The 27330-nt window shown below is 42.0% G+C and overlaps 1 protein-coding gene across 1 annotated transcript in view; it reads right to left on the bottom strand.

The window, feature by feature from the left end:
- LOC139578766 (discs large homolog 1-like protein) overlaps window positions 1-27119 on the bottom strand; it is a 215148-nt gene extending 188029 nt beyond the window's left edge. Inside the window, exons 1-2 of the mRNA XM_071406763.1 lie at window positions 26953-27119; window positions 8107-8412 (exon numbers count right to left, since the gene is read on the bottom strand). Of these exons, the coding sequence (XP_071262864.1) occupies window positions 8107-8412; window positions 26953-27054 (408 nt within the window). The 5' untranslated portion in view covers window positions 27055-27119. The remainder of the gene's footprint in view (window positions 1-8106; window positions 8413-26952) is intronic.
- Window positions 27120-27330: the final 211 nt, after the last annotated feature.

The raw sequence follows: 27330 nt of genomic DNA, 5'->3' as shown, positions 1-27330 counted from the left end.
TTGTCTCTGTACTGGGACTTAGCCTGTTTGATAGCCTTGCGGAGAGAATAGCTACACTGTGTGTATTCGGTCATGTTTCCGGTCACCTTGCCCTGGTTAAAAGCAGTGGTTCGCGCTTTCAGTTTCACGCGAATGCTGCCGTTAATCCACGGTTTCTGGTTTGGGAATGTTTTAATCGTTGCTCTGGGTACGACATTGTCAATGCACTTCCTAATGAACTCGCTCACCGAATCTGCATATTCATCATTGTTGTTGTTGGACGCCGTGCGGAACATATTCCAATCCGCGTGATCAAAGCAGTCTTGAAGCGTGGATTCAGATTGGTCGGACCAGCGTTGAACAGACCTGAGCGCGGGAGCTTGTAGTTTTAATTTCTGTTTGTAGGCTGGAATCAACAAAATGGAGTCGTGGTCAGCTTTTCCGAAAGGAGGGCGGGGGAGGGCCTTATATGCGTCGCGGAAGTTAGTATAACAATGGTCCAGAGTTCTGCCAGCCCTGGTCGGACAATCGATGTGCTGATAGAATTTAGGGAGTTTTGTTTTTAGATTAGCCTTGTTAAAATCCCCAGCTACGATGAATGCAGCCTCAGGGTGTGTGGTTTCCAGTTTACAGAGAGTCAGATAGAGTTCGTTCAGGGCCATCGATGTGTCTGCTTGGGGGGGAATATATACGGCTGTGATTATGACCGAAGTGAATTCCCTTGGTAGATAATGCGGTCTACATTTGATTGTGAGGAGTTCTAGATCAGGTGAACAGAATGACTTTAGTTCCTGAGTGTTGTTATGATGGTCACACCACGTCTCGTTAATCATGAGGCATACCCCCCCGCCCCTCTTCTTACCAGAAAGATGTATGTTTCTGTCTGCGCGATGCGTGAAGAAACCAGCTGGCTGCACCGACTCCGTTAGCGTCTTTTCAGTTAGCCATGTTTCCGTGAAGCAGAGCACGTTGCAATCCCTGATGTCTCTCTCGAATGTTACCCGTGCTCGGATTTCATCGACCTTATTCTCAAGAGACTGGACATTGGCGAGTAGTATGCTAGGGAGTGGAGCGCGATGTGCTCGTCTCCGAAGCCTGACCAGGAGACCGCTACGTTTGCCCCTTTTTCGGCGTCGTGTAGCTTCGCCGGCTGGGATCAGGTCCATTGTATTGGGTGGAAGGCAAGACACTGGATCCGTTTCGGGAAAGTCATATTCCTGGTAGGAAGGGTGGTTAGTTGACGTTAATCGTATATTCAGTAGTTCCTCCCGGCTGTATGTAATGAAACTTAAGATCACCCGGGGTACCAATGTAAGAAATAACACATAGAAAAACAAAATACTGCATATTTTCCAAGGAACGCGAAGCGAGGCAGCCATCCTGTTCGGCGCCGGAAGTTATAACAAGTGAATACAATACTGCTTGTTTCTATCTCTGGTTCTTACCATGGCTGTCTACTGTGTGTAGTACCTGCCCAGCTTACCAAAACTGTTTTTTTGATAGTTCCCAGAACATTCGATAGGTCAAGGCAAATGTTCTCATAACACAAAAACTGTCCAGTCATGCTGGTGATTATATAATATTTGTATAAAACATTCACCTGATGTTGCAAGAACATTCCTAGAACATATTTCATGTGTTTTTCAAAGGTTCCCAGAATATTTCATCAGGTTGTGGGAACAGTCTGGTGGGAACATTGTGGGTACATCACAAAATGTTAAATACTGTTGAAGTAACATGGCTACAGGTTCATCTGCCTCACCTAAAGCCCATTCTTGTTTGAAGCTGCTATAGACCACCAAGTGCTAACAGTCCGTATCTGGATAATGTGTGAAATGCTTGATAATGTATGTGATATCAACACAGAGGTTATTTTCTGGGTGATTTTAAATATTGACTGGCTTTCATCAAGCTGCCCACTCAAGAAAAAGCTTAAAACTGTAGCCAGTGCCTGCAACAGGTTATCAGTCAACCTACCTGGGTACTTACAAACAGCACAGGAATGAAATCATCAACGTGTATTTTTTAATTTAACCTTCACTTAACTAGGCAAGTCAGTTAAGAACAAATTCTTATTTACAATGATCTACACCGGCCAAACCTGGACAACGCTGGGCCAATTGTGGGCCGCCCTTTGGGACTCCCAATCACAGCTGGTTGTGATACAGCCTGGATTTGAACCAGGGTGTCTGTAGTGACACTTCTAGCACTGAAATGCAGTGCCTTAGAACGCTGCACCACTCGGGAGCCCCATAGGGTAGGACATTACACAAATGACTGATGATTGACAGAGAAATGTATGATAAAAAGATTGTGGGAGCTGTTTTGTTAGACTTCAGTGTGGATTTTGACATTATCGATCATAGTCTGCTGCTGGAAAAAAGTATGTGTTATGGCTTTATACCCCTGGCTATATTGTGGATAAAGAGTTACCTGTCTAACAGAACACAGAGAGTGTTCTTTAATGGAAGCCTCTCAAACATAATACAGGTATAATCAGGAATTCCCCAGGGCAGCTGTCTAGGCCCCTTACTTTTTTCAATCTATACTAATGATATGCCAATGGCTTTGAGTAAAGCCAGTGTGTCTATGTATGCAGATGACTCAACAATATACACATCAGCTACTACAGTGACTGAAATCACTGCAACACTTAACAAAGAGCTGCAGTTAGTTTCAGAATGTGTGGCAAGTAATAAGTTAGTCCTAAATATTTCCAAAACTAAAAGCATTTTATTTGTGACAAATCATTCACTAAACCCCAACTAAATATTGTAATAAATAATGTGCAAATTGAGCAAGTTGAGGTGATTACACTGCTTGGAGTAACCCTGGATTGTAAACTGTCATGGTCAAAACATGTAGATACAATAGTAGCTAAGATAGGGAGAAGTCTGTCCATAATAATACCTAGGATAGGATAAAGTAATCCTTCTAACCCCCCCCCCCCCCTTAAAAGAGTTAGATGCACTATTGTAAAGTGGTTGTTCCACTGGATATCATAAGGTGAATGCACCAACTTGTAAGTCGCTCTGGATAAGAGCGTCTGCTAAATGACTTAAATGTAAATGTAATAAAGCGCTGCATTGCCTTTTTAACAACATTATCAACAAGACAGGTCCTACAGGCCCTAGTTCTCTCGCACCTGGACTACTGTTCAGTCACAAAGAGGGACCTCGTAAAATTGGCTCAGAACAGGGCAGCATGGCTGGCCCTTAAATGTGCATATGCCTGCAAATCGCTCATGGCTCAAAGTGGAGGAGAGATTGACTTCATCACAACTTGTTTTTATAAGAAGTGTTGACATGCTGAATGCACGAGGTGTCTGTTTAAACAACTAGCACACACCCATGTGGGGTACACACCCATGTGTACCCCACAAGACATGCCACTCTCTTCATAACTGATGCAAGCAGTTGAATCAGATTTTTTTTTAAACAGATAAAAATACACCTTAAGCAGGATAAGCGGGGACACACACAGGCACACGCTTACACATACACATGATAATACACGCACTCTACACACACTTACAAATGGATTTTGCATTGTAGATATGTGGTAGTAGAGTAGTGGCCAGAGTGAACACGTTTAATGTTTTGTGAAAAGTGGTATGAAATGTATTGTCGTGTAATATTTTTAAGTGTATATAACTGCCTTCAATGTTTAAATAACTGCCTTGGCAGCAGCTAATGGGGATCCTTAATAAATACAAATACAAAACATTTTTCAGTTGTGCGGATGATTCTACAATGTTTCGTTTAGGGTGTAAAAAAAACATTCACCTGGTGTTACAAGAACATTCCCAGAACACATTTCGGCGGTTCTTTAATGGTTCCCAGAATGTTTCTTTAGGATATGTCAACATTGTTGAGATATGACAAGAGATTCCCACAACACTAAGACTGTCCAGTTGTGCTGATATTCAGATAATGTTTGTATCAGGTTGCACAAAACATTCCTTTGATGTTGCAAGAATGTTGACAGAACAGCCTTACTGAGTTTTTTAAATGTTCCCATATCGTGTAATTTGGTTGTGAGAACAGTGTGGGTATATTACAAGAGATAGGTTCACGAAACACAAAATATGCTCAGTTGGGATGACGTTCATAAAATGTTTAATGGTATGTTGCACAGGACATTCCTATAATGCTGTAAGAATGTTGACATAACATCTGGTCTACGTTCTTTAAAGGTTAAGGTTGATTAAGTTATGGGAGTTGTCTGGGATGTTGCAAGAATATTATTGTGACATTCGCATCATTGCACAGAACATTCCCACAATGTTGCACAATTTCCTAATAAGTCAATTTTTATGATGTTCATAGCATATTTGATTGATGTTCACGCAGTATACATTTTACTTTGTCTTGGAGGTCCTCAGAACATTGCAAGAACATAAGTTTTACCAAATATTACGACAACATTCTCAACATGCAAATTTGTAGCTCCTTAAAGCATAGCAAAGCAGGTTGGAATACATCCCTATTATTTTTCTCTCCAGATTTAATGGCAATTCGCATTCATAGTACATTTGAACAGCATTTAATCATACATGCACACCCATATTTTACACATATGTTGACAATCTGCACATTATTTCATTCATAGCAGTGATGTGAAAAAAATATATATACATTTTATCAATATTAATTTTGTCCTCTTCATGTTTTTTCTGCATGATAAAATCGATTTGTGAACTACTACTCCCCAATTTTTGGGAGGTCTGGTAAAAATTTGCAGAGGCCAGGGGAAAGGCAGCCTTGCTGTGTACACTACCATTAAAACGTTTGGGGTCACTTAGAAATGTCCTTGTTTTTGAAAGAAAAGCTATTTATTTTTCAATTAAAATAACATCAAATTGATCAGAAATACAGTGTAGACATTGTTAATGTTGTAAATTACTATTGTACCTGGAAATGTCAGATTTTTTCTGGAATATCTACATAGGCGTACAGAGGCCCATTATCAGCAACCATCACTCCTGTGTTCCAATGTTGTGTTGTGTTAGCTATTCCAAGTTTATAATTTTAAAAGGCTAATTGATCATTAGAAAACCCTTTTGCAATTATGTTAGCAAAGCTGAAAACTGTTGTGCAGATTAAAGAAGCAATAAACTGGCCTTCTTTAGACTAGTTGAGTATCTGGAGCATCAGCATTTGTGGGTTTCGATTACAGGCTCAAAATGTCCAGAAACAAAGACTGAAACTCGACAGTCTATTCTTGTTCAGAGAAATATGAAGGCTATTCCATGCGAGAAATTGCCAAGAAACTGAAGATCTCATACAAAGCTGTGTACTACTACCTTAACATAACAGCTCAAACTGGAACTAACCAGAATATAAAGAGGAGTGGGAGGCCCGGTGCACAACGAGCAAGAGGACAAGAACATCAGAGTGTCAAGTTTGATAAACAGACTCCTCGCAAGTCCTCAACTGGAGGCTGCATTAAATAGTGCCTGCAAACACCAGTCTCAATGTCAACAGTGAAGAGGCGACTCTGGGATGCTGGCCTTGCACTCAAATAATAAATGTGTATTGGCGTGAAAAAAGCAGATAGGCAGGACGATAGGCAGAGCTCGCTCCTTGCTATGGACATCACACGTAATTTGTCGCCTTTTGGTAGTTACGTTTTAATAAATTTGCCTACAATAATAACAATGATAAAACAAATGATGAATACGAAAACATTTATAAATGAATGTTCCAAAATTTTATCCTACCTGAATAGCGAAATGCACAGTAGCCTGCATTTGGCTGCACAAACATTCTTCTCATCTTCGTCCACTACAATATGAAAACATTCCCCTTGTAGCAGGGCTCCAGACTAACATTTTCCCCTGGTGGCACGACGTTTTTAAGTTTTTGGCACCAGCCCATGATTTGGTTGCACCAATTTTTTTTCACGTCTTCACGCCTGACCTCAGATCTCACCACACGCCACTGATTCATAGTACATTTGAACAGCATTTTAATCATACAGACACAACCATATTTTTTACCCTTCATATTTTGAGAATCTGCACATGTGGGTTTTAGCCTGCAATGTTTGGTTCCTAAGCCAGATCTTTTATTTTTCATGATCTGAAAAGCAAAACTTATCCTAGATCAGCACTCAGTCTTGGATACCTTGGAAATATGGGCCCAGAAATATGTAGAATACTGTATAGAGAGAATGGATGAAGCGATGGCGAATATCCCAGTTACCAGTATGTCCCTGGGTTAGTTATGTCTAAGAAGACTAAAACAGAAGCATGGAGTTCCTGATTGTCCATACTGCTATGGCTAAATTCCGAAAAATGTAAATGTAAGAGAGCTTCCCAGGTGGTGCAAAGGATGAAAGACCTGTCTTGGGAACCAAACAGTGCAGGGTCAAACCCAAGATGTGCATATTGTCAACATATAAAGTGTACAAAATATGGTTGTGTTTGTATGATTAAAAGCTGTTTAAATGTTCTATGAATGAAATAATGTGCAGTTTGTCAACAAATGAATGGTAAAACATATGGTTGTGTTTGTATGATTAAATGCTTTTCAGTATCATATGAATTAAATTAAAATGCCATGTGTATCTTTCACACCTTGTAGAGGGACTACAATTCAGTCCTCAAATGTGACTTGCCATTCAATCTGGAGAGAAACATAATGGGGATGTATTCCAATCTGCTTTAAGGAGCCACAAATTTGCATGCTGAGAATGTTAGGTAAATCATATTAGGTAAAACATTTTCTAAATGTTCTAGAAATGTTTGGAGGACCTCCATAACAAGTAAAATGTATATTACGTGAACATCAATGGAATATTATGTTAAACCTGAAACAAAAATTATATGAATGTCATAAAAACATACTTATTTGGAAATTGTGGAACAGTATGCAACATTGTGGGAATGTTCTGTGCAACCTTTCTCAATATCACAATAATATTATTGCAACATTAAGGGAATGTCCTGTGCAAGCTACCTTAAACATTGTATGAATGTAACTGAGCATATTTTGTGTTTTGGGAACCAATCTCTGATACTATTCCCACAACCTAATTCATGTTCTGGGAGCCTTTAACGAACTCTGAAAGGCTGTTCTGTCAACATTCTTGCAACATAAAATGAATGTTTTTTTGCACTCTGATACTAACATTATCTGAATGCCAGGACAAGTGGACCGTTTTTGTGTTTTGGGAACATATATTTTGAAATGTCCACACAATGTTCCCACCAGACTGTTCCCTCAACCTAATTAAACATTTTGGGAACCTTTAAAAAACAGACAAAATGTGTTCTGGGAATGTTGTTGTAACATCAGGTAAATGTTTTTAGCACCCTAAAATGAACATTGTATAATCATCCGCACAACTGGACAGTATTTGGTGTTTTGTGGACATTTCTTTTGTGATGTCCCCACAATGTTCACACCAGACTGTTCCCACAACCTAATGAAACATTCTGGGAACCATTACAGAACAGGCAAAAGGTGTCTGGGAACGTTCTTGAAACATCACACGAATGTTTTATACAAACATTGTATAATCATCGGCACAACTAGACAGTTTTTGTGATATGACAAAATGTGGGAACTTTCACAGAACCAACTTTGGTTTGCTGGGAAAACATTACTGGTACATTGTGCTATTACATTACCTGGAAACCTAATTAACTTTTTTTAGAATATTCTGTGGTGGTTGTTATAGAGGATATTTAATTTAAAACATAAAAAAATTAATTGTCGTCCAAAACATTCTTTGATAAAACGTTAACTACAATCTTAGCTAATGTTCTGGAAATGTTCCCGGTTTGCTGGCTGGAGTCTATGCAAACATTGAGATGTGTTTAAACAGTCATGGAAGATTTTTTAATTCCTCTTATGCTTTGTTTGTTGATGCAAGCACTGTAGGGGGATTCCTTTATGATATTGTGTATGAGTGTGTGCTAAGAGTGCGGGATAAGGTACAGTGTGTGTAAATAGGAAAGTGGAGACCAGATAAAGAGAAAGAAGAAGAGGACGGAGGGGGAGCAGGGTCATACAGTACATCAACAAAGGCTACGTTTCACTTTCATGTGCATGCAATAATGTATTGCATGTTTCTCTGTGTTGACATTGCACACATGTACAGTACATAGCTGTGTCCTACCTTCGTAGGGGAGATGTGTGCATGGGAGACGTATCCGTGGACGTTCTCTATTCGGGACAGTTTCTTCTCTGCTACCTGGACCAACTCTGGCCGTCCCTCTCCCCTGCCCTCCGTGCCCTCTCTCTCTCCCCTGTTGTGGTGGTGCCTGTCCAGGGTTCCATGGTGGCTGCGGAGGGTCCCGTGGTGGCTACCCGGCAGCTCCCTCTCTCGGCCCTCCAAGCCAGGGTAGGGGTGCTGAGGACAGGCCTGGGACTGACCTTGGTCCAGCTGGGGGGTTGAACTATCTTCATCCTGAATCCTGTACTTCTGTAAAGTGGTAGATGAAGGGGGGAGAGAGGGGGGTAGGCAGAGAGAAGAGGGCAAGAGATGGGATAGTGAGAGGAAAGGAAGAGATAAAAAGGGAGTGAGAGGCAAAGATAAAATAGAGAAGTGAAGGGGAAAGAGGGGAGAGGGACAGGTTTCTGTTAGTTTTCAGGTCACAGTGGAAGAGGACTAAGGACTTCTAAATGGGTTTAATGTCACTCAGCTAGAACTGTATGAAGATCAAACAGACTTTGTTCCATCACGCTGAGCATACACGCTGTGTGAGTTGTGTGTGTGTGTGAGTTGTGTGTGTGTGTGTGTGTGTGTGCGTGCGTGCGTGCGTGCGTGCGTGCGTTTGTGTGTGTATTTATCTATAGGGCAGGCCAGGTGTAGGACCAGTGTGGAGCTAATAGCTTTAGGAGTGTTTCCCATTGTTCCATGATGATATAGCCATAATAAATAATAATAAAATCATGTTGCTGGGCAAATACACAGCATGATCACATCTAAAACCCTTCCCTTTCACTTTGACCACTGCCTCTCACTCGGACAGCACATACCCACCCAATCAACCAACACAGCACCGCCACAGGGCTTTGTTAATCTGGGCCGCTACCAGACAGGTAGTGGGATTTATTCAGACCATGGAAAAAAACACAAATTATTTGGACTCTCTGGGCAATCAGTGACCAGTGATTGGCCAATGAATTAACTACCAGGGAGAAATGGAAATCAGCAGTATTTTTAACCCTTTACACTCTTGAGAAGTGGCATATGTGAACAGCGCCAAATTGAAATGCTTCAAACAGAAGAAATATGAGAAGCATATGCATAACCATGGTGGCAATTGAAGGGAGCACTTTGGAGATTATGCGGAAATTATCAGAACAAAAGGTGAGGACGCAACAGTTCACCTGAATCCAGACATTCTTTTTGCAGCATTTGTTAATAAGGGGTCTAACTGGTGTCTCCAGGTGGCCACACATCTCTCCAAAGTATGCACAGTTACTAAATAATTTCAATGCACTTTTAGGACTCAAGAAAAAAAACTTCAACTATTAGGTGCTTGTTTTTAGCAAGCACATTCCAGGAACAATAAGAAAATCAGCAATTCATGACACACAGTCACACGCACCCTTGCTAGGGACGGGTACGGTTATTCGAATATTTTAATATCTGAACGGACGTTAGTATACGAATACTTGAGATAGTATTCATTTGAGAAATCTTTTTTTTACAATGAAAAGGCTTTGTCTCAATTAAATACAATTATCAACAGTAACAGTCAACAGTTTGGACACACCTACCTACTCATTCATTCAAGGGTTTTTCTTAATTTTTACTATTTTCTACATTGTAGATTAATAGTGAAGACATTAAAACTATGAAATAACACATATGGAATCATGTAGTAACCAAAAAAGTGTTAAATAAATCAAAATATATTTGAATATTTGATGTTCTTCAACGTAGCCACCCTTTGCACACTCTTGACATGGCAAGATGGACTACAATTACGGAATTAAGTTAGCTACATGAAAAGGAGTAGGCTACAACGAGCAACCGACAGGTAGGCTGTTGTTTAATCTGAATGGAGGTGTTGTAGACAAGGATGGGGAGCGCAGCAAAATACCCTCAGCTAGCCTTGGTAACTGGCTTAACTAGCATGTTTAACTTCTTGAGAATACAGGGGGTGCTATTTTCCCATTAGCATAATTTGCTCTACAGATTAAACTGCCTCTTATTCAATTATTGCTCTTACTATATGCATATAAATAATACCATTGGAAAGAAAACAATCTCTAGTTTCTAAAACCGTTTCAATTTTGTCTCTGAGTGATACACAAGTCATTTGACAGCACTTTCCCTGACCAAGAAGTAGAATGCAAGAAGTCTATGCTCGCTTCAACGCTCTGCCTATATATGGTCATGACCCCTATGACCAGAAACACACTTAATTCGCCTTCCTCTGGGTGTCAAGAGGACGTCAGAGGAGAAATTCTTTGTTTATCTGGTACTGACGTGAAATAAGACCTATTTCTTTGGCGTGACCGACAACTTCCGGTTTTCTGATTCGCACGAGTTGGAGCTGCGATTGTGTACTGTTTTGCTGGCGTTATGGATGAAAACTATCTCCGTGTCGAATTTTGTTTGACACATGTGACCATATCATCGTAATGTATGTTTTTTCAATATAGTTTAATCAGATTATTTGAATTTTTTCGGGAGTTTTGTGGTGTTCCGTTGTCTGATTTTATTTACGTTTGAGAGATCCGTGCCACTCGACCAGTACCTGTGCTAAATGGAGTGGGAAAGGAACAATTCTGAACGGAACCAACGACTCATCTTGACAAAGGACACTTTGATCAACATTCTGATGAAAGATCAGCCATAGTAAGACCCAATTTACGATGTTATATCATATCTGTTGTGCATGTGAACTGGCCGTGGGCGCCTAGCCGAATCTGCCTGGTATAGCTATGCTAATTTAGCGCTACATTTTGTTTTCGTTATAAAACATTTAATAAATCTGAAATATTGTTTGGATTCACCAGATGTTGGGCTTTCAATATCTGTACGCTGTGTATTTTTCTGAAATGTGTTAAGATGAGTAATTAGTTATATGACGTTGGTCTCTGTAATTGTTCTGGCTGGGTAAGCACTATTTCAGATTGCAGCTGCAATGTAGAACTGTGATTTATACCTGAAAAATGCACATTTTTCAAAAAAAAACTATGCTATACCATAAATATGTTATCAGACTGTCATCTTATGAAGTTGTTTCTTGGTTAGTGGCTATATATATTTTTATTTAGTCGAATTAGTGATAGCTACTGACGCAGGAAAAAGCTGTTGGGAGTAAAAAAATCGTGTCCTTTGCTAACGTGGTTAGCTAATAGATTTACATATTGTGTCTTCCCTGTAAAACATTTTAAAAATCTGAAATGGTGGCTTTATTCACAAGACCTGTATCTTTCATCTGGTGTCTTGGACTTGTGATTTAATGATATTTAGATGCTACAAGTTACTTGTGACGCTATGCTAGCTATGCTACTCAGTGGGGGGGGGGGGGGGGGTGGGGGGTGCTACCGGATCAGGGTTGGTGACTCGTGAGAAGTTAAATTGATTTGATGCAGTAAAGATAGGCACTGTCAGATGGGATGATATACTATATATACACAAAAGTATTGTATGTTAACACCCCTTCAAATTAGTGGATTTGGCTATTTGAGCCACACCCGTTGCTGACAGGTGTATAAAATCGAGCCTTTAGCCATGCAATCTCTATAGACAAACATTGTTAGTAGAATGGCCTTACTGAAGAGCTCAGTGACTTTCAATGTGGCACCGTCATAGAATGGCAACAAGTAGAATTTCCAACAAGTTCGTCACACAGAACGGGACTGCTGAGTGCTGATGTGCGTAGAGTGTCAAAATTGTATTTTCTTCATTTGCAACACTCACTACCGAGTTCCAAACTGACTCTGGAAGCAACGTCAGCACAAGAACTGTTCGTTGGGAGCTTCATGAAATGGGTTTCCATGGCCGAGCAGCCGCACACATGCCTAAAATCACCATGCAAAATGCCAAGCGTTGGCTGGAGTGGTGTAAAGCTCACCGTCATTGGACTCTGGAGCAGTGGAAACGCGTTCTCTGGAGTGATGAATCACGCTCCCCTTCTGACAGTCCGACAGACTAATCTGGGTTTGCCGGATGCTAGGAGAACACTACCTGCCAACTCTAGTGCCAACTGTAAAGTTTGGTGAAGGAGGAATAATTGTTTCAGGCTGTTTTTCATGGTTCGTGCTAACCCTCTTAGTTCCAGTGAAGGGAAATCTTAATGCTACAACATACAATGACATTCTAGACGATTTTCTGCTTCCAACTTGTAGTAACAGTTTGGGGAAGGCCCGTTCCTGTTTCAGCATGACAATGCCAGTGTGCACAAAGCGAGGTCCATAGAGAAATGGTTTGTCGAGATCAGTGTGGAATAACTTAACTGGCTTTCACAGAGCCCTGACCTCAACCCCATCGAACACCTTTGGGATGAATTGGTATGCCGACTACGATCCAGTCCTAATCGCCCAACATCAGTTCCCGACCTCACCAGTGCTCTGGTGGCTGAATCAAAGCAAGCCCACACAGCAATGTTCCGACATCTAGTGGAAAGCCTTCCCAGAAGAGTGGAGGCTGTTATAGCAAAAAAAGGGGGGACCAACTCCAAATTAATGCCCATGGTTTTTGAATGAGATGTTCGATAAGCAGATGTACACATACTTTTGGTCATGTAGTGTAGATAACATGTTGCATTTACAAGTTTGTGGCGGGAGTCAGTGGCTACTTTTTCTCTCTCTCTCGCTCTCTCTCGTGTCACACACACCACTGCCCCCTGCCCATCCCCCACCATTCTGGAGCGTACGCCGTCTCTCTCGAGTTGCGCAGGTTGCGCATCAAAAAATTGTCCAAGTTTAAACAAAGTTACAAAAAACACGCTATCAACTATCCGGATATCCCAAAACATTTTAGGAAAATATTTAAAATAGTGATTTTAAAAAAAAATGCCCATCCCTAACATACACACACAAACACAATCTAATGCAGTCCGTTTACGGATGCGGTGTCAACTCAGCCGCCAGCCTCAGGAAGTACGTGCCATCCCAGCCCTCTCCTCCAGCCATACTGCGGTTTGTCCACTCTGTCTGACCTTTAACCAACTGACCCCTCAGAAGGCTACTCTACTCTACTCTCTACTCTTTGTGCTTAGATGGACAACAGACATACATTTTACTATACAGATTAGCTATGCCAGCTAAAAAGAAACAACCCAATCAGAACCATTTTGGCTGGCTCCCATTTGATTGTGAGAACATTCTAAATGCAACGGGAACATGGTCATCCCAAAACATTTAAAAATGCACTTATGTAGCATGCCATTAAGGCAGAGCGTATACAAATGGTAGAGGGAGTAAGTCGAAGTATTGTATTCGCTTCCTGGGTCAACCCATTCCAGTTTCCTCTTCTCCCCTCCTCCCAGCCCTGTCAATCACCTAAAATAAGACTCAGTGAGCCCACAGTACTAATCCGGTTTAGAGCAGAGGGCCCAAACAGCAGTAATATGCCCTGATATATTCACACACCCCACAAAGACACAATACATTAGGTCTGGGATGTGTACTACTGCTAAATTACTTGATGTTCTAATGGGAATGTGTATGCTCAGTTGAGCTGTTTACATTCTGCTTCATCATTATCACAAACAGACTGGTGCTCCTGATAGTGTAGCTTTGAGAGATAATGTTCATTCCGTTGTTAGAGCAGCGGCATTCAAAGTTGGAGTCGCTGGCAATTGCAGTGGGTTCTCCACCAAAAAAATATTATAAAAAAAACATTGAAAAATACAATGTTATTGAGTAAATGTATACATTGGTTCTCTTAATTTTGAATAGAGAGATGAAAATGTAATTAATTGAAGGTTATTTGTTGATGTAAAAAGGTATGGTTGTGTGGAAGAGATATGGCGTGGTGTGTCCCCGCTGAAAAAGTGGAAATAACACTGTGTTAGACTGTACATCTGTGTGTGAAAGAGTGTGTGCATAACCTAGCTGAAAATTGTAAATTTGGGATTTGTTTGGATTTGAAAATTCAACCGTTGTAATATAAAGGGGTGGGGCTCAGGGGCTGTGTGTTGCTGTGGGTGTTTGAGTGAGAATGACAGCGGAGAGTCAAACAGTAAATGTACAGCTCCCTTCATTATCGATGCATTGTGCCGACTCATTGCAGACTGAAGTCAGGAGCTGAGCGTTACGTGTTAGCCAGACTAAAGCCTTCCACATGCTTCAGTTCGGCTGGCACCTAGCCGAACTGAACGAGTGTGCTCACATACTTCCTTAAAATATCTTCACTTGAAAAACGAGACAAAATAGTACTGTTTGTCCATCTTCAGACGCCGTAGCTAGTATACACTTCCTCAAAATAGTCCAAATTAATCAAAGATAACTCAAGAAATCTGTCATAAATGTATTTATTTTTTGCAGAGGAGATCTTAGTCGCGCAATTTTACATCAGTATTACTAAAGTGAAAAATATGCATGAAAACGATCTCTCGTTGAATGACAATAAACACTTAATTGAAGAATTCCTACAGTTGACCAATCACCGACAAATGGATATAGACTCCAGCTACCGAACTTTGACTTGCTTCAAGAAAAAAAAATGTGCATGAACAGCCCAAAAAAAACTTTGCCGAAGACCAAAACAAAAAAAAACATCACAAAATGACGTCATAAAATGCACAAACTGTTCCAAACTGTTTCGGATGGGAAGCATGCGGATGCCTTAAGGATTAGATGAGAGAGAATGGGATGGGACGTTCTCACGCTTCTATTCATCAGGGGTGCTGGAGTTGATTTACTAAGCTATCACACTGCCTGGCATAGGCCTAAACATGCATTCTCATGACTGAATTAATGAATTCATTAATGAGTTGCAAACAATGATGTACACGAACCCTGGATTGCTGATGCTATGTATTGGCCAATGAGAGGCTTTGAAGCCACTGGTCGGACGTATTGGCACTCCTCAGAAGGAGCAGTCCTCCATACGAATTCATGGAATTATACAGTACTTCAATTAAATTAAAATGACATGTATTTAAACATTTTGTTGTTGAAGTGGGGACAGTAACATAACTTTTTTTTTAAATTATACTTTAAAGAAAATGTTTTTATATATACATATATAGCATTAGTGCAAAGACTGGAAGTCTATGGTAACTGCTAGCATGCTAGTAGATACCATAGACTTCCAGTCATTGCGCTAATGCTAATAAGCACTGGCTTGCGAAACTACCTATAACTTCCTTCATACTGGATGCAGACATAAAAATGGTATCCATGAGTTCATCGACTCTGGGGAATTAGATAAAGAGCTTAATTGCCAAAATCCCAAAGTATCCCTTTAATAAATACATTTCTATAGCTTACAAAAAATGTTTTACAATGGTGGGAGAGTCCCAAGATGGAGGCATGGTGGTTTAAAAACAGCGCCCCCTGTTAGTCATCTAGTGTATTAATATAAAACATTGGTCGCAAACTACGCTCACTTGTCAACTAGGCATAATGAATATGTGCTCGACAAACAAGAGAGAAAAGAGAGACTGCATTGACAAGGCACTCAAACAAACCTGAAGAGTCGTTCAGATATATATACTGAACAAAAATATAAACGCAACATGTAAAGTTTTGGTCCCATGTTTCATGAGCTGAAATAAAAGATCCTAGAAATGTTCCATATGCATCAAAAGCTTATTTCTCTCAAATGTTGTGCACAAATTTGCTTGAATCCCTGTTAAATTAGCATTTATCCTTTGCAAAGATAATCCAACCACCAGGTGTTGCATATCAAGATGCTGATTAAACAGTATGATCATTACACAGGTGCACCTTGTGCTGGGGACAATAAAAAGGCCACTCATAATTGTGTAGTTGTCACACAACACAATGCCACAGATGTCTCAAGTTTTGAGGGAGCGTGCAATTGGCATGCTGACTGCAGGAATGTCGACCAGAGCTGTTGCCAGACAATTGAATGTTCATTTCTCTACCATAAGTCTCCTCCAACATCGTTTTAGAGAATTTAGGGAAGTCCACTCGGCTTCACAACCTCAGACCACCTGTATCCACGCCAGCCCAGGACCTCCACATCCGGCTTCTTCACCTGGGAGATTGTCTGAGACCAGCCACCTGGCCAGCTGATGAAACTGGGTTTGCACAACCAAATAACTTTTGCACAAACTGTCAGAAATCGTCTCAGGGAAGCTCATCTGCATGCTCGTTGTCCTCACCAGGGTCTTGACCTGACTGCAGTTTGATGTTGTTCCAACATCTAGTGGAAAGTTACATTGCTGCGGGGACTTCCATTCAGCCATAAGAGCATTAGTGAGTTTGGGCACTGATGTTGGGCTATTAGACCTGGCTCGCAGTAGGCATTCCAATTCATCCCAAAGGTGTTCGATGGGGTGAGGTCACCGATCTCGACAAACCATTTCTGTATGGACCTCGCTTTCTGCATGGGGGGATTGTCATGCCGAAACAGGAAAGGGCCTTCCCCAAACTTTTGCCACAAAGTTGGAAGCACAGAATCGTCTAGAATGTCATTGTCAAATCAAATCAAATGTTATTTGTCACATGCGCCGAATACAACACCTTACAGTGAAATGCTTAACCAAAAATGCTTTAAGAAGTTAAGAAGAAAAACGTGTTAAGTAAAAAATTTATAAGTTAAAACAAAATAAGAGTAACAAATAATTAAACAGCAGCCGTAAAATAACAATAGCGAGGCTATTACAGGGGGTACCAGTACAGAGTCAATGTGCGAGGGCACCAGTTAATCGAGGTAATTGAGGTAATATGTACATGTAGGTAGAGTTAAAGTGACCATGCATAGATAATAAACAGAGAGTAGCAACAGCGTAAAAGAGTGGTCTGGGTAGCCTTTTGATTAGCTGTTCAGGAGTCGTATGGGGTAGAAGCTGTGAAGATGCCTTTTGTTCCGAGACTTGGTACTCCGGTACCGCTTGCCGTACGATAGCAGAGAGAACAGTCTATGACTAGGGCGGCTGGGGTCTTTGACAATTTTTAGGTCCTTCCTCTGACACCGCCTGGAATAGAGGTCCTGGATGGCGGGAAGCTTGGCCCCAGTGATGTACTGGGCCATATGCACTACCCTGTGTAGTGCCTTGCGGTTGGAGGCCGAGCAGTTGCCATACCAGGCAGTGACGCAACCCGTCAGGATGCTCTTGATGGTGTAGCTGTAGAACCTTTTGCGGATCTGAGGACCCCATGCCAACTCTTTTCAGTCTCCTGAGGGGGAATAGGCTTTACCGTGCCCTCTTCACGACTGTCTTAGTGTGTTTGGACCATGATAGTTTGTTGGTGATGTGGACACCAAGGAACCTGAAGTTCTCAACCTGCTCCGCTGCTGCCCTGTCAATGAGGATGGGGGCGTGCTCTGTCCTCCTTTTCCTGTAGTCCACAATAATCTCCTTTGTCTTGATCATGTTGAGGGAGAGGTTGTTGTCCTGGCACCACACAGCCAGGTCTCTGACCTCCTTCCTATAGGCCAAGGGTGGGCAATTCCAGTCCTCTGGGGCCTGATTGGTGTCACAGTTTTACCCCAGCCCCAGCTAACACACACCTGACTCCAATAATCACCTAATCCTTATCTTCAGTTTAGAATGCAATTTAATTAATCAGCTGTGTTTGCTATGGATGGAGAAAAAGAGTGACACCAATCAGGCCCCCGAGGACTGGAGTTGCCCACCCCTGCTATAGACTGTCTCATCGTTGTTGGTGATCAGGCCTACCACTGTTGTGTCATCGGCAACATGGACTATGGTGGTCTGTTTGAAACATGTTGGTATTACAGACTCAGTTAGAGACAGTTTGAAAATGTCAGTGAAGATACTTGCCAGTTGGTCAGCGCATGCTCAGAGTACACGTCCTGATAATCCCTCTGGCTCTGCGGCTTTGTGAATGTTTTCCTGTTTAAAGTTCTTACTCACATCGTCTACGGAGTGCGTGATCACACAGTCGTCCATAACTGCTGATGCTCTCATGCATGCTTCAGTTTTAAATGCCTCGAAGCGAGCATAGAAGTAGTTTATCTCGTCTGGTAGGCTCGTGTCACTGAGCAGCTTGCGGCTGTGCTTCCCTTTGTAGTCTGTAATAGTTTACAAGCCCTGCCACATCCGACGAGCGTCGGAGCCGGTGTAGTACGATTCGATCTTAGTCCTGTATTGACCCTTTTCCTGTTTGATGGTTCGTCAGTGGGCATAGCTGGATTTCTTATAAGCTACTTGGTTAGAGTCCCACTCCTTGAAAGCGGCAGCTCTACCCTTTAGCTCAGTACAGATGTTGCCTGTAATCCATGGCTTCTGGTTGGGGTACGTACGGTGACTGTGGGGACGACATCATCAATGCACTTATTGATGAAGCCAGTGACTGATGTGATGTACTCCTCAATGCCATCGGAAGAATCCCAGAACATATTCCAGTCTGTGCTAGCAAAAGAGTCCTGTAGCTTAGCATCTGCTTCATCTGACCACTTTCTTATTGATCGAGTCACTGGTGCTTCCTGCTTTAGTTTTTCTTTGTAAGCAGGAATCAGAAATATAGAACTACTGTATGGTCAGATATGCCAAATGGAGGGTGAGGGAGAGCTTTGTACGCGTCTCTGTGTGTGGAGTAAAGGTGGTCTAGAGTTTTTTTCCCCTCTGATTGTACATTTAACATGCTGGTAGAAATTATGTAAAACAGATTTGAGTTTCCCTGTATTAAAGTCCCCGACCACTAGGAGCTACTTATGGCCGTATGAAGCTCATTGAGTGCGGTCTTAGTGCCAGCATCCATTTGTGGTAATATGTCGACAGTTGCGAAAAATACAGATGAAAACTCTTGGTAAATAGTGTGGTCTTGTCTTCCCAGCGGCCGCTGTTCTATCCTGCCGAAAAAGCTTAAAACCCGGCAGTTGTATGTCATTCATGTCGTCATTCATCCATGACTTTGTGAAACATAAGATATTACAGTTTTTAATGTCCCATTGGTAGGATATACATGATCATAGTTTGTCTATTTTATCAATTGATTGTACATTGTCTAATAGGAACGATGGTAAAGGTAGATTACCCTCTTGGCGACGGATCCTAACAAGGCACCCGGATCTTCGTCCACGATACGTCCGTCTCTTTCTCCTGCGAATTACAGGGATGAGGGCCTGAAGTAAATCTTTCCCGTCCGACTCGTTGAAGAAAAAGTATTCCTCCAGTATGGGGTGAGTAATCGCTGTCCTGAGATCTAGTTGCTCTTTTCGGTCATCAGACACGGTGGCAGAAACATTATGTACATAATAACTGTAGCCTTAGTTCCAGTGAAGGGGAATCTTAAGGGGCCTAGCCCGAACCATGAAAAACATCCCCAGACCATTATTCCTCCACCAAACAGTTGGCACTATGTATTAGGGCAGGTAGCATTCTCTGGCATCTGCCAAACCCAGATTATTCCGTCGGACTGCCAGATGTTGAAGCGTGATTCATCACTCCAGAGAACGCGTTACCACTGCTCCAATGGCGGCGAGCTTAACATCACTCCAGTCGTCGCTCGGAATTGCTCATGGTTATCTTAGGCTTGTGTGAGGCTGCTCAGCCATGGAAACCCATTGCATGAAGCTCCCAAAGAAACAGTTCTGGTGCTGACGTTGCTTTCAAAGGCAGTTTGGAACTTAGTAATGAGTGTTACAACCGAGGACAGACAATGTTCACTTGCTACGTGCTTCAAGCACTCGGCAGTCCCATTCTTGCCAGCTTGTGTGGCCTACCACTTCGCGGCTAAGCCGTTGTTGCTCCTAGACGTTTACACTTCACAATAACAGCACTTACAGTTGACCAGGGCAGCTCTAGCAGGGCATACATTTGACAAACTGACTTGTTGGAAAGGTGGCATCCTATGACGGTGCCATGTTGAAAGTTTCTGAGCTCGTCATTAAAACCCACATCAAACAGCTCTGGTTCGATGCAGCCGTTATATATCAAAGCATCTGTGACATGTGGAGGGACTGACTGACTGCGCTGCTCTTGGCCTCTCTTGGCTTCCATAATGAGCCTCACATCAGATGCTGCTAATCATCTCATTCTCTCATCTTCTCCTTCTCTATCCATCTTCACTTTTCCTCCTCTCCCCTCATTCCTCTCCTCTCACTACTCTCTCCGGATTTCTCTCACTCACTCACTTGTATTGCGTGCTGTACCTCGAGGACCGGAGTTAAATACTGCCCGTGGTCGGACACAAGCCATAAATACACTTATGTTTGAGTGGGAGGCTCAGGCTCTTATGTAAATGAGTGTCATGCAGTAGAGTGTAAGGATTGGAGCAGACATAATGTGTGAGGTTTTGAGTCATTGTGCCAGGGCTGGGCAGGGATGGTTTGGGCTGCGTGACTGGAGATTGAGGGAGAGGACAGAGAGGCCTTCAGTACCCTTCTGGCTATGGGACGCCCCGCTCAGCTTTCTCTCTCTCGCTCTCTCTCTCTCTTACATACATACACACACGTGCAAACCCTGCCTCTTACTGCCCCGCCTCTCACACACAGTCTCATAGCCTGGCATAAGCCGGTCAAGGCATAGCAAGCCCAGCTAGACTCACAAAGGACAGAATAGAAATGGTACGTCTGTTTGTAGCCTGCTCAGTTTGTATCATGGTTTGCTAAAGCTACAACCTGAGAGCATCTGAGTAGGTGGTTAGCTGTTTGACAGGATGCCACATGGCAGGTTGTACCACTCTGCCATTGCACACTCATGCTGGGGGATCTGTACAGTACGGTAGGTAGGCCCATCAGATGGCAGCTACACTATAGTATGTGGACACCCCTTCAAATTGGGCTATTTCAGCCACACCCGTTGCTGACAGGTGTATAAAATCGAGCATACAGCCATGCAATCTTCATAGACAAACATTGGCAGTAGAATGGCCTCAAGCTCTTAAAGATCTCTACAGATCGGTGTCCCACCTTCGGGATGGTTGAGCTAATGTGCGCTAATGTGATTAGCATGACGTTGTAAGTAAGAAGAACATTTCCTAGGACATAGACACATCTTATATGGGCAGAAAGCTTAAATTCTTGTTAATCTAACTGCACTGTCCAATTTACAGTAGCTATTACAGTGAAAACATGCCGTGCTATTGTTTGAGGAGAGTGCACATTTATGTACTTGAACATGTATATATTGACCAATTAGGCATATTTGATACAACATTTTGAACAGAAATGCAATGGTTCATTGGATCAGTCTAAAACTTTGCACATACACTGCTGCCATCTAGTGGCCAACATCTAAATTGTGCCTAGTCCAAAATCAGATAATGGCCTTTCTCTTGCATTTCAAAGATGATGAAAAAAAAACAAAAAAAACAACGGTTGTTTTTTAACATTCATTTCACATTCATTTCCACAAACTTCTAAGTGTTTCCTTTCAAATGATATCAAGAATATGCATATCTTTGCTTCAGGTACTGAGCTACAGGCAGTTAGATGTGGGTATGTCATTTTAGGCGAAAACTTTAAAAAAGGGTCCGATCCTTAAAAAGGGTTCGAAACTTTAAAAAAGGGTCCGATCCTTAAGTGGCCCTGACCTCAATCATATAGAAAATGTGTGGGCAGAACTGGAAAAGCGTGTGCGAGCAAGGAGGCCTACAAACCTGACTCAGTTACACCAGCTCTATCAGGAGGAATGGGCCAAAATTCAACGAACTTATTGTGGGAAGCTTGTGGAAGGCTAACCGAAACGTTTGACCCAAGTTAACCTTTTGTCAATAGGGGGAGCTGTTAGCATTATTTCTTTTTTTACATTTCCAAATTAAACTGCCTCGTACTCAATTCTTGCTCGTACAATATGCATATTATTATTACTATTGGATAGAAAACAATCTCTAGTTTCTAAAACCGTTTGAATTATGTCTGTGGGTGAACCAGAACTCTTTCTACAGCGAAACTCATGACAGGACATGCGAAGCTCTGAAAAATAGTCTCTGATCTCGGATCAGTTTAAAACTCTGTGTGTGCCCTATGGCTTGACATGAACTGCACCTGTCTTCCCCTGGATGTCAGTAACCAATGAGAAGTGGAATGGTGTCTCTAGGTGTTTCTCAGAGTTTATAAAAGGGAATGGAGTGAGATGACCCTTCTTTTCGACGCTCGCCAGGACGCAAGCGAGGACATCAGAATCGCATGCTCAAAAGCTCTCGTTATTGATCAAAGATATATCCGTCTGTGATTTAATTCGATATAGGTGTTAGAAACATCATAACGAAGTTATTTGAAACCGATTTATATCAGTTTATGCGAGTATATTGCTATTTTTCTGAATTTCCTTAGTATTGCGTTTGAGGATTTGGGCATGTGTGTGCCGTGTAGCTATCGTTAGCTGCTAGTTCCGAAGTTGAGGAGGTCGTTTTACAACAAAGCAACGATTCTTTTGGACAAAGGACACATTGCCCAAGATACTGATGGAAGCTCGTCCAAAAGTAAGAGTTATTTATGATTTTATTCCGTATTTATGTTGAAAAATGTAAACGCAGTTGTCAGCCATTTTTTGCGGCACTAGTCTGGCTGTAACTCACAATGTATGTCTAGTAACGTAAATTTAAAAAATCTAAATCAGCGGTTGCATTAATAACCAATGCATCTTTCATTAGCTGTCCAACCTGTATTTTTTTTGTCAATCTAATCGATAAATAATCGTAAACATAGGTGCCTTTCCTAAGATGGATTCTGAGAAGGTTAGTGAAAAAATTAATATATTTTGGTGGCGATAACGTTATCGCCCCTTTTGCCTTGATTTAATGCTGGTGTGATGTTAGCTCATGTGGTATGCTAATATAACGATATATTGTGTTTTCGCTGTAAAACACTTAGAAAATCAGAAATATTGTCTGGATTCACAAGATCTGTGTCTTTCGATTGCTGTAGGCTGTGTATTTTTCAGAAATGTTTTAGGATGAGTATTTTGGTAATTGACGTCGGTCTCTGTAATTATTCCGGCTGCTTCCAACGCTATTTCAGATTGCAGCTGCAATGTACAACTGTGATTTATACCTGAAAAATGCACATTTTTCTAAAAAAACATATCCTATACCATAAATATGTTATCAGACTGTCATCTTATGAAGTTGTTTCTTGGTTAGTGGCTATATATATCTTTATTTAGTCGAATTAGTGATAGCTACTGATGCAGGAAAAAAATGGTGGAGAAAAAAAGTTGTCTTTTGCTATCATGGTTAGCTAATAGATTTACATATTGTGTCTTCCCTGTAAAACACTTAGAAAATCTGAAATATTGTCTGGATTCACAAGATCTTTGTCTTTCAATTGCTGTAGGCTGTGTATTTTTCAGAAATGTTTTAGGATGAGTATTTTGTTAATTGACGTCGGTCTCTGTAATTATTCCGGCTGCTTCCAACGTTATTTCAGATTGCAGCTGCAATGTACAACTGTGATTTATACCTGAAAAATGCACATTTTTCTAAAAAAACATATCCTATACCATAAATATGTTATCAGACTGTCATCTTATGAAGTTGTTTCTTGGTTAGTGGCTATATATATCTTTATTTAGTCGAATTAGTGATAGCTACTGATGGAGTAAAAAACTGGTGGAGTAAAAAAAGTGGTGTCTTTTGCTAACGTGGTTAGCTAATAGATTTACATATTGTGTCTTCCCTGTAAAACATTTTAAAAATCAGAAATGATGGCTGGATTCACAAGATCTGTATCTTTCATCTGGTGTCTTGGACTTGTGATTTAATGATATTTAGATGCTTGTATTTACTTGTGACGCTATGCTAGGCTATGCTAGTCAGCTTTTTTACTGTGGGGGGTGCTCCCGGATCCGGGATGAGTACCAAGTAAAAGTTAAACAATTTAAAGGCAAAGCTACCAAATACTAATTGACTGTATGTAAAATTCTGACCCACTGGAAATGTGATGAAATAAAAGCTGAAATAAATCATTCTCTCTACTCTTTATTATTCTGACATTTCACATTCTTAAAATAAAGTGGTGATCCCAACTAGACTAAGACAGTGAATATTTACTAGGATTAAATGTCAGGAATTGTGAAATACTGAGTTTAAGTGTATTTGGCTAAGGTGTATGTAGACTTCCGACTTCAACTGTACATGCATATGCACTTTCTGTATATACATGCGTACGCACACACGTACGCACGGACGCAGGCACACACAGCTTTTTTCTGCATACACCCCAGTTCAGTAAGTCGGTTTCAGTGAATGGCCTCAGTCTGTTTCCTGTAGAGCTATGGAGGAGTTGGTGGCAGGGAAGAAATGGGCAATGGATCGAACTGTCTCATCTCTCCTCGCTGTTCGTCATCTCCAGCTCTGTTCGCTCTGAGCAGTAGCTCCCCTCCCAATCTCTCTACACACTGACAGCAATGAGACAGGAGGAGGAGGAAGAGGGAAGAGTAAACCTGCAGTCACTGAATCATTTTGATTTATTTAGAAACCTCAGGCAGCAGACAGAGGACACCCAGACAGAGTAGTTTAGTTTCTCGCCTCATCTATTAATTAAGTTACTTGTCTTCAGCAATACCATATTCAGGTAAACTGCAGCCACTAACAGTCTCTCCCTCTCCCATGGCTGACGTTTCCTCTGCCAGCCAAACTCCCATCCCTTATACACCAACCCAGCCTGAGCCTTCCCATATACATACGCCAACCCAGCAGCCAATTACTTACAGAACAGTACATGAACATGTACTCTGGTCTGCACTACACTGCCTTGCTCAGCTCTACCCTACCAGTTAGATTTCAGAGACCAAGACTAACACTGAATTGATCATACCCACACAGCTCTGGAAGTCACTCTGCTATGGGAGGTCCTTTCTTCACTGAAACAGTTGGGAAACAAAGAGTTAGACTCACATAAATAAAACCACCAGTCCACTGTACTGGCCTGCCTTCCTACTAACACTTCTGAGAGATCATTTTCTCCAGTGTAGAGCGAGGCGAGTGTGTTAAGGCGTCCGCATGCTTCCCAGCAGAAACAGTTCAGAAGAGTTTGTGCATATATTATGAATACATTGTGACGTTTTTGTTTGTTTTGGACTTCAGTAAGGGTTTTTTCGGTAGTTCGGGCACATTTATTTGAGACAAGCTGAAGTCAGTAGCAGAAGTCTGTTCCCCTTCGTCTGTGATTGGTCAATAGTAGGGATTCGTCAATAAAGTCTTCGTTGTCATTCAACGAGAGACAACTCGTTTTCATGCAAATTTGTTCAATGACAAATACTGCACCAGCAATCTCAGTTAGATGTAAAATTACGCAACTAAGATCTCCTTGGCAAAAAAGTCTAAATTAATGACCGATTTCTTGAGTTATCTTTGATTAACTCTGACTATTTTAAGGAAGTGTATACTGGCAACAACATCTCAAAGTGGACAAACAGTACTGCTGCTGCTTTTTCCTCATTTCTCAAGCAAAGGTCTTTTAAGGGAGCACGCTCGTTTGGTTCGCCTAGCCAAGTTGGGCAAGGCGCCAGTCGAACTGAACCATGCTGATGCCTTTAGCCAGAGTGCTTTAGCTGGAGTGTTATGACATAAGACAGTGAGAGGGGTGAGGAGGGGTGAGGGGGAGGGATGGGAGAGGCAGGGAACCCCCCAGAGGAGAGGAACAGAGCGAGAGGTTGTTGCGTAATCAGCTGAAGTAGCTGTTTGGTTTACTGTGTGAGTTTTCTAAAGCGGATGACAACACAGGGAGAACATACACACACACACACACAAACGCACAAACATGTACAGAAATAGGAGATAGACAGTCCGATAGGAAGGCAGCAAAACAGATAAGATGGAGAATAATTGTTTTGGATGGTTTTAAGAGGCGCTACTGAGGGCATGGTAGCATGCTTTATGTGCATCAATATTATGACATGTTAATTATGATACAGCACGCATCTTACAGTACATGTGTACTTGGTTTGGCGAGCACATTGGGAGAGATACATTCTCTGTGTCTGCTTGACTTGATGCAGCACACTCAAAACCCGCTAATCCCACGCGCACACACACACACACACACACACACACACACACACACACACACACACACACACACACACACACACACACACACACACACACACACACACACACACACACACACACACACACACACACACACACACACACACACACACACACACACACACACACACAGAGGCTGTCATATGTCAGTGTGTTAGGATTCAGCTTGACTAAACTCCAACCAGATTAACAATGTGAGCTTCTTAAAGCGAGCACATCACTAGTGTGTGTTTGTGTGTGTGTGAGGGCACAGAGAGGAAATGCAAACATTATTTATGCTTGATGTGATCTTAAAAGAGGTAGCTCTGAGGGTCTTAACACACACACACACACACATACATGCACACACAGACACGCACACACACTGTGATTCCTTTTGCTCACAGACTGAGCAGCCTAACGAGCACTGTAGGAGCATGTGCGTCAGCTCTGTTTGGGTTAACACAGCTCTGTTTGGGTTAACACAGCTCTGTTTGGGTTAACACAGCTCTGTTTGGGTCAACTCTTCCTCCATTTCTCCCTCTCTCACACTCTCCATCTTTTTCTCCCTCTTTCCCTCTTTCTCTCGCTCCTTCTACACACATGGCAAATATTACACACAGACCCCATGTGGCTGACTATTACGGTACATTACACAGAGACTCCCTCTTACTCACACACACGTAAACAAATACTGACCACCATTCATCCATGCTTCCCTACATTACTGAGAGTATTCAGTCACATCACCAGACAGAGTGTGTGTGTGTGTGTGTGTGTGTGTGTGTGTGTGTGTGTGTGTGTGTGTGTGTGTGTGTGTGTGTGTGTGTGTGTGTGTGTGTGTGTGTGTGTGTGTGTGTGTGTGTGTGTGTGTGTGTGTGTGTGTGTGTGTGTGTGTGTGTGTGTGCTTGTCTCCTACCTTGCATCCGAACATAAGCGAGATGGTGCTGTTGGTGCATGCTACTTTACAGTGGCACAACATTGGTGTAAAACAATCCGAGTGCTTGATGCTGGGTGTCATAGTGTTGTCAGTGCCTGGGCACCTCCATCATGGTTTCTCTCTCTCTCTCTGCACACCCCCACCCCCACCCTCCCCACCCCCCGAGCCAGGAACCCTCTGTACAACTGTCAGTCTGTCACTCTGTCAGTCCTGGCTCTTCCTGCCTCCAGACTGCTCCCCTTGTCTCTTCTTCATCACAACCACCATCCTCATAATCCTTGTAGGCAGTCAAAGGTATAGGCAGTCTCTCGTTCTCTCCCTCCCTCCGTCCGTCTCTGTCCTTCCGTCTCCCCCGTC

The sequence above is a fragment of the Salvelinus alpinus genome, chromosome 6 (genome assembly GCF_045679555.1).
Source record: "Salvelinus alpinus chromosome 6, SLU_Salpinus.1, whole genome shotgun sequence".
Lineage (NCBI taxonomy): Eukaryota > Metazoa > Chordata > Actinopteri > Salmoniformes > Salmonidae > Salvelinus > Salvelinus alpinus.
The sequence above is the reverse complement of the archived record's forward strand: the minus strand, read 5'-3'. Positions and strand labels throughout refer to the sequence as shown.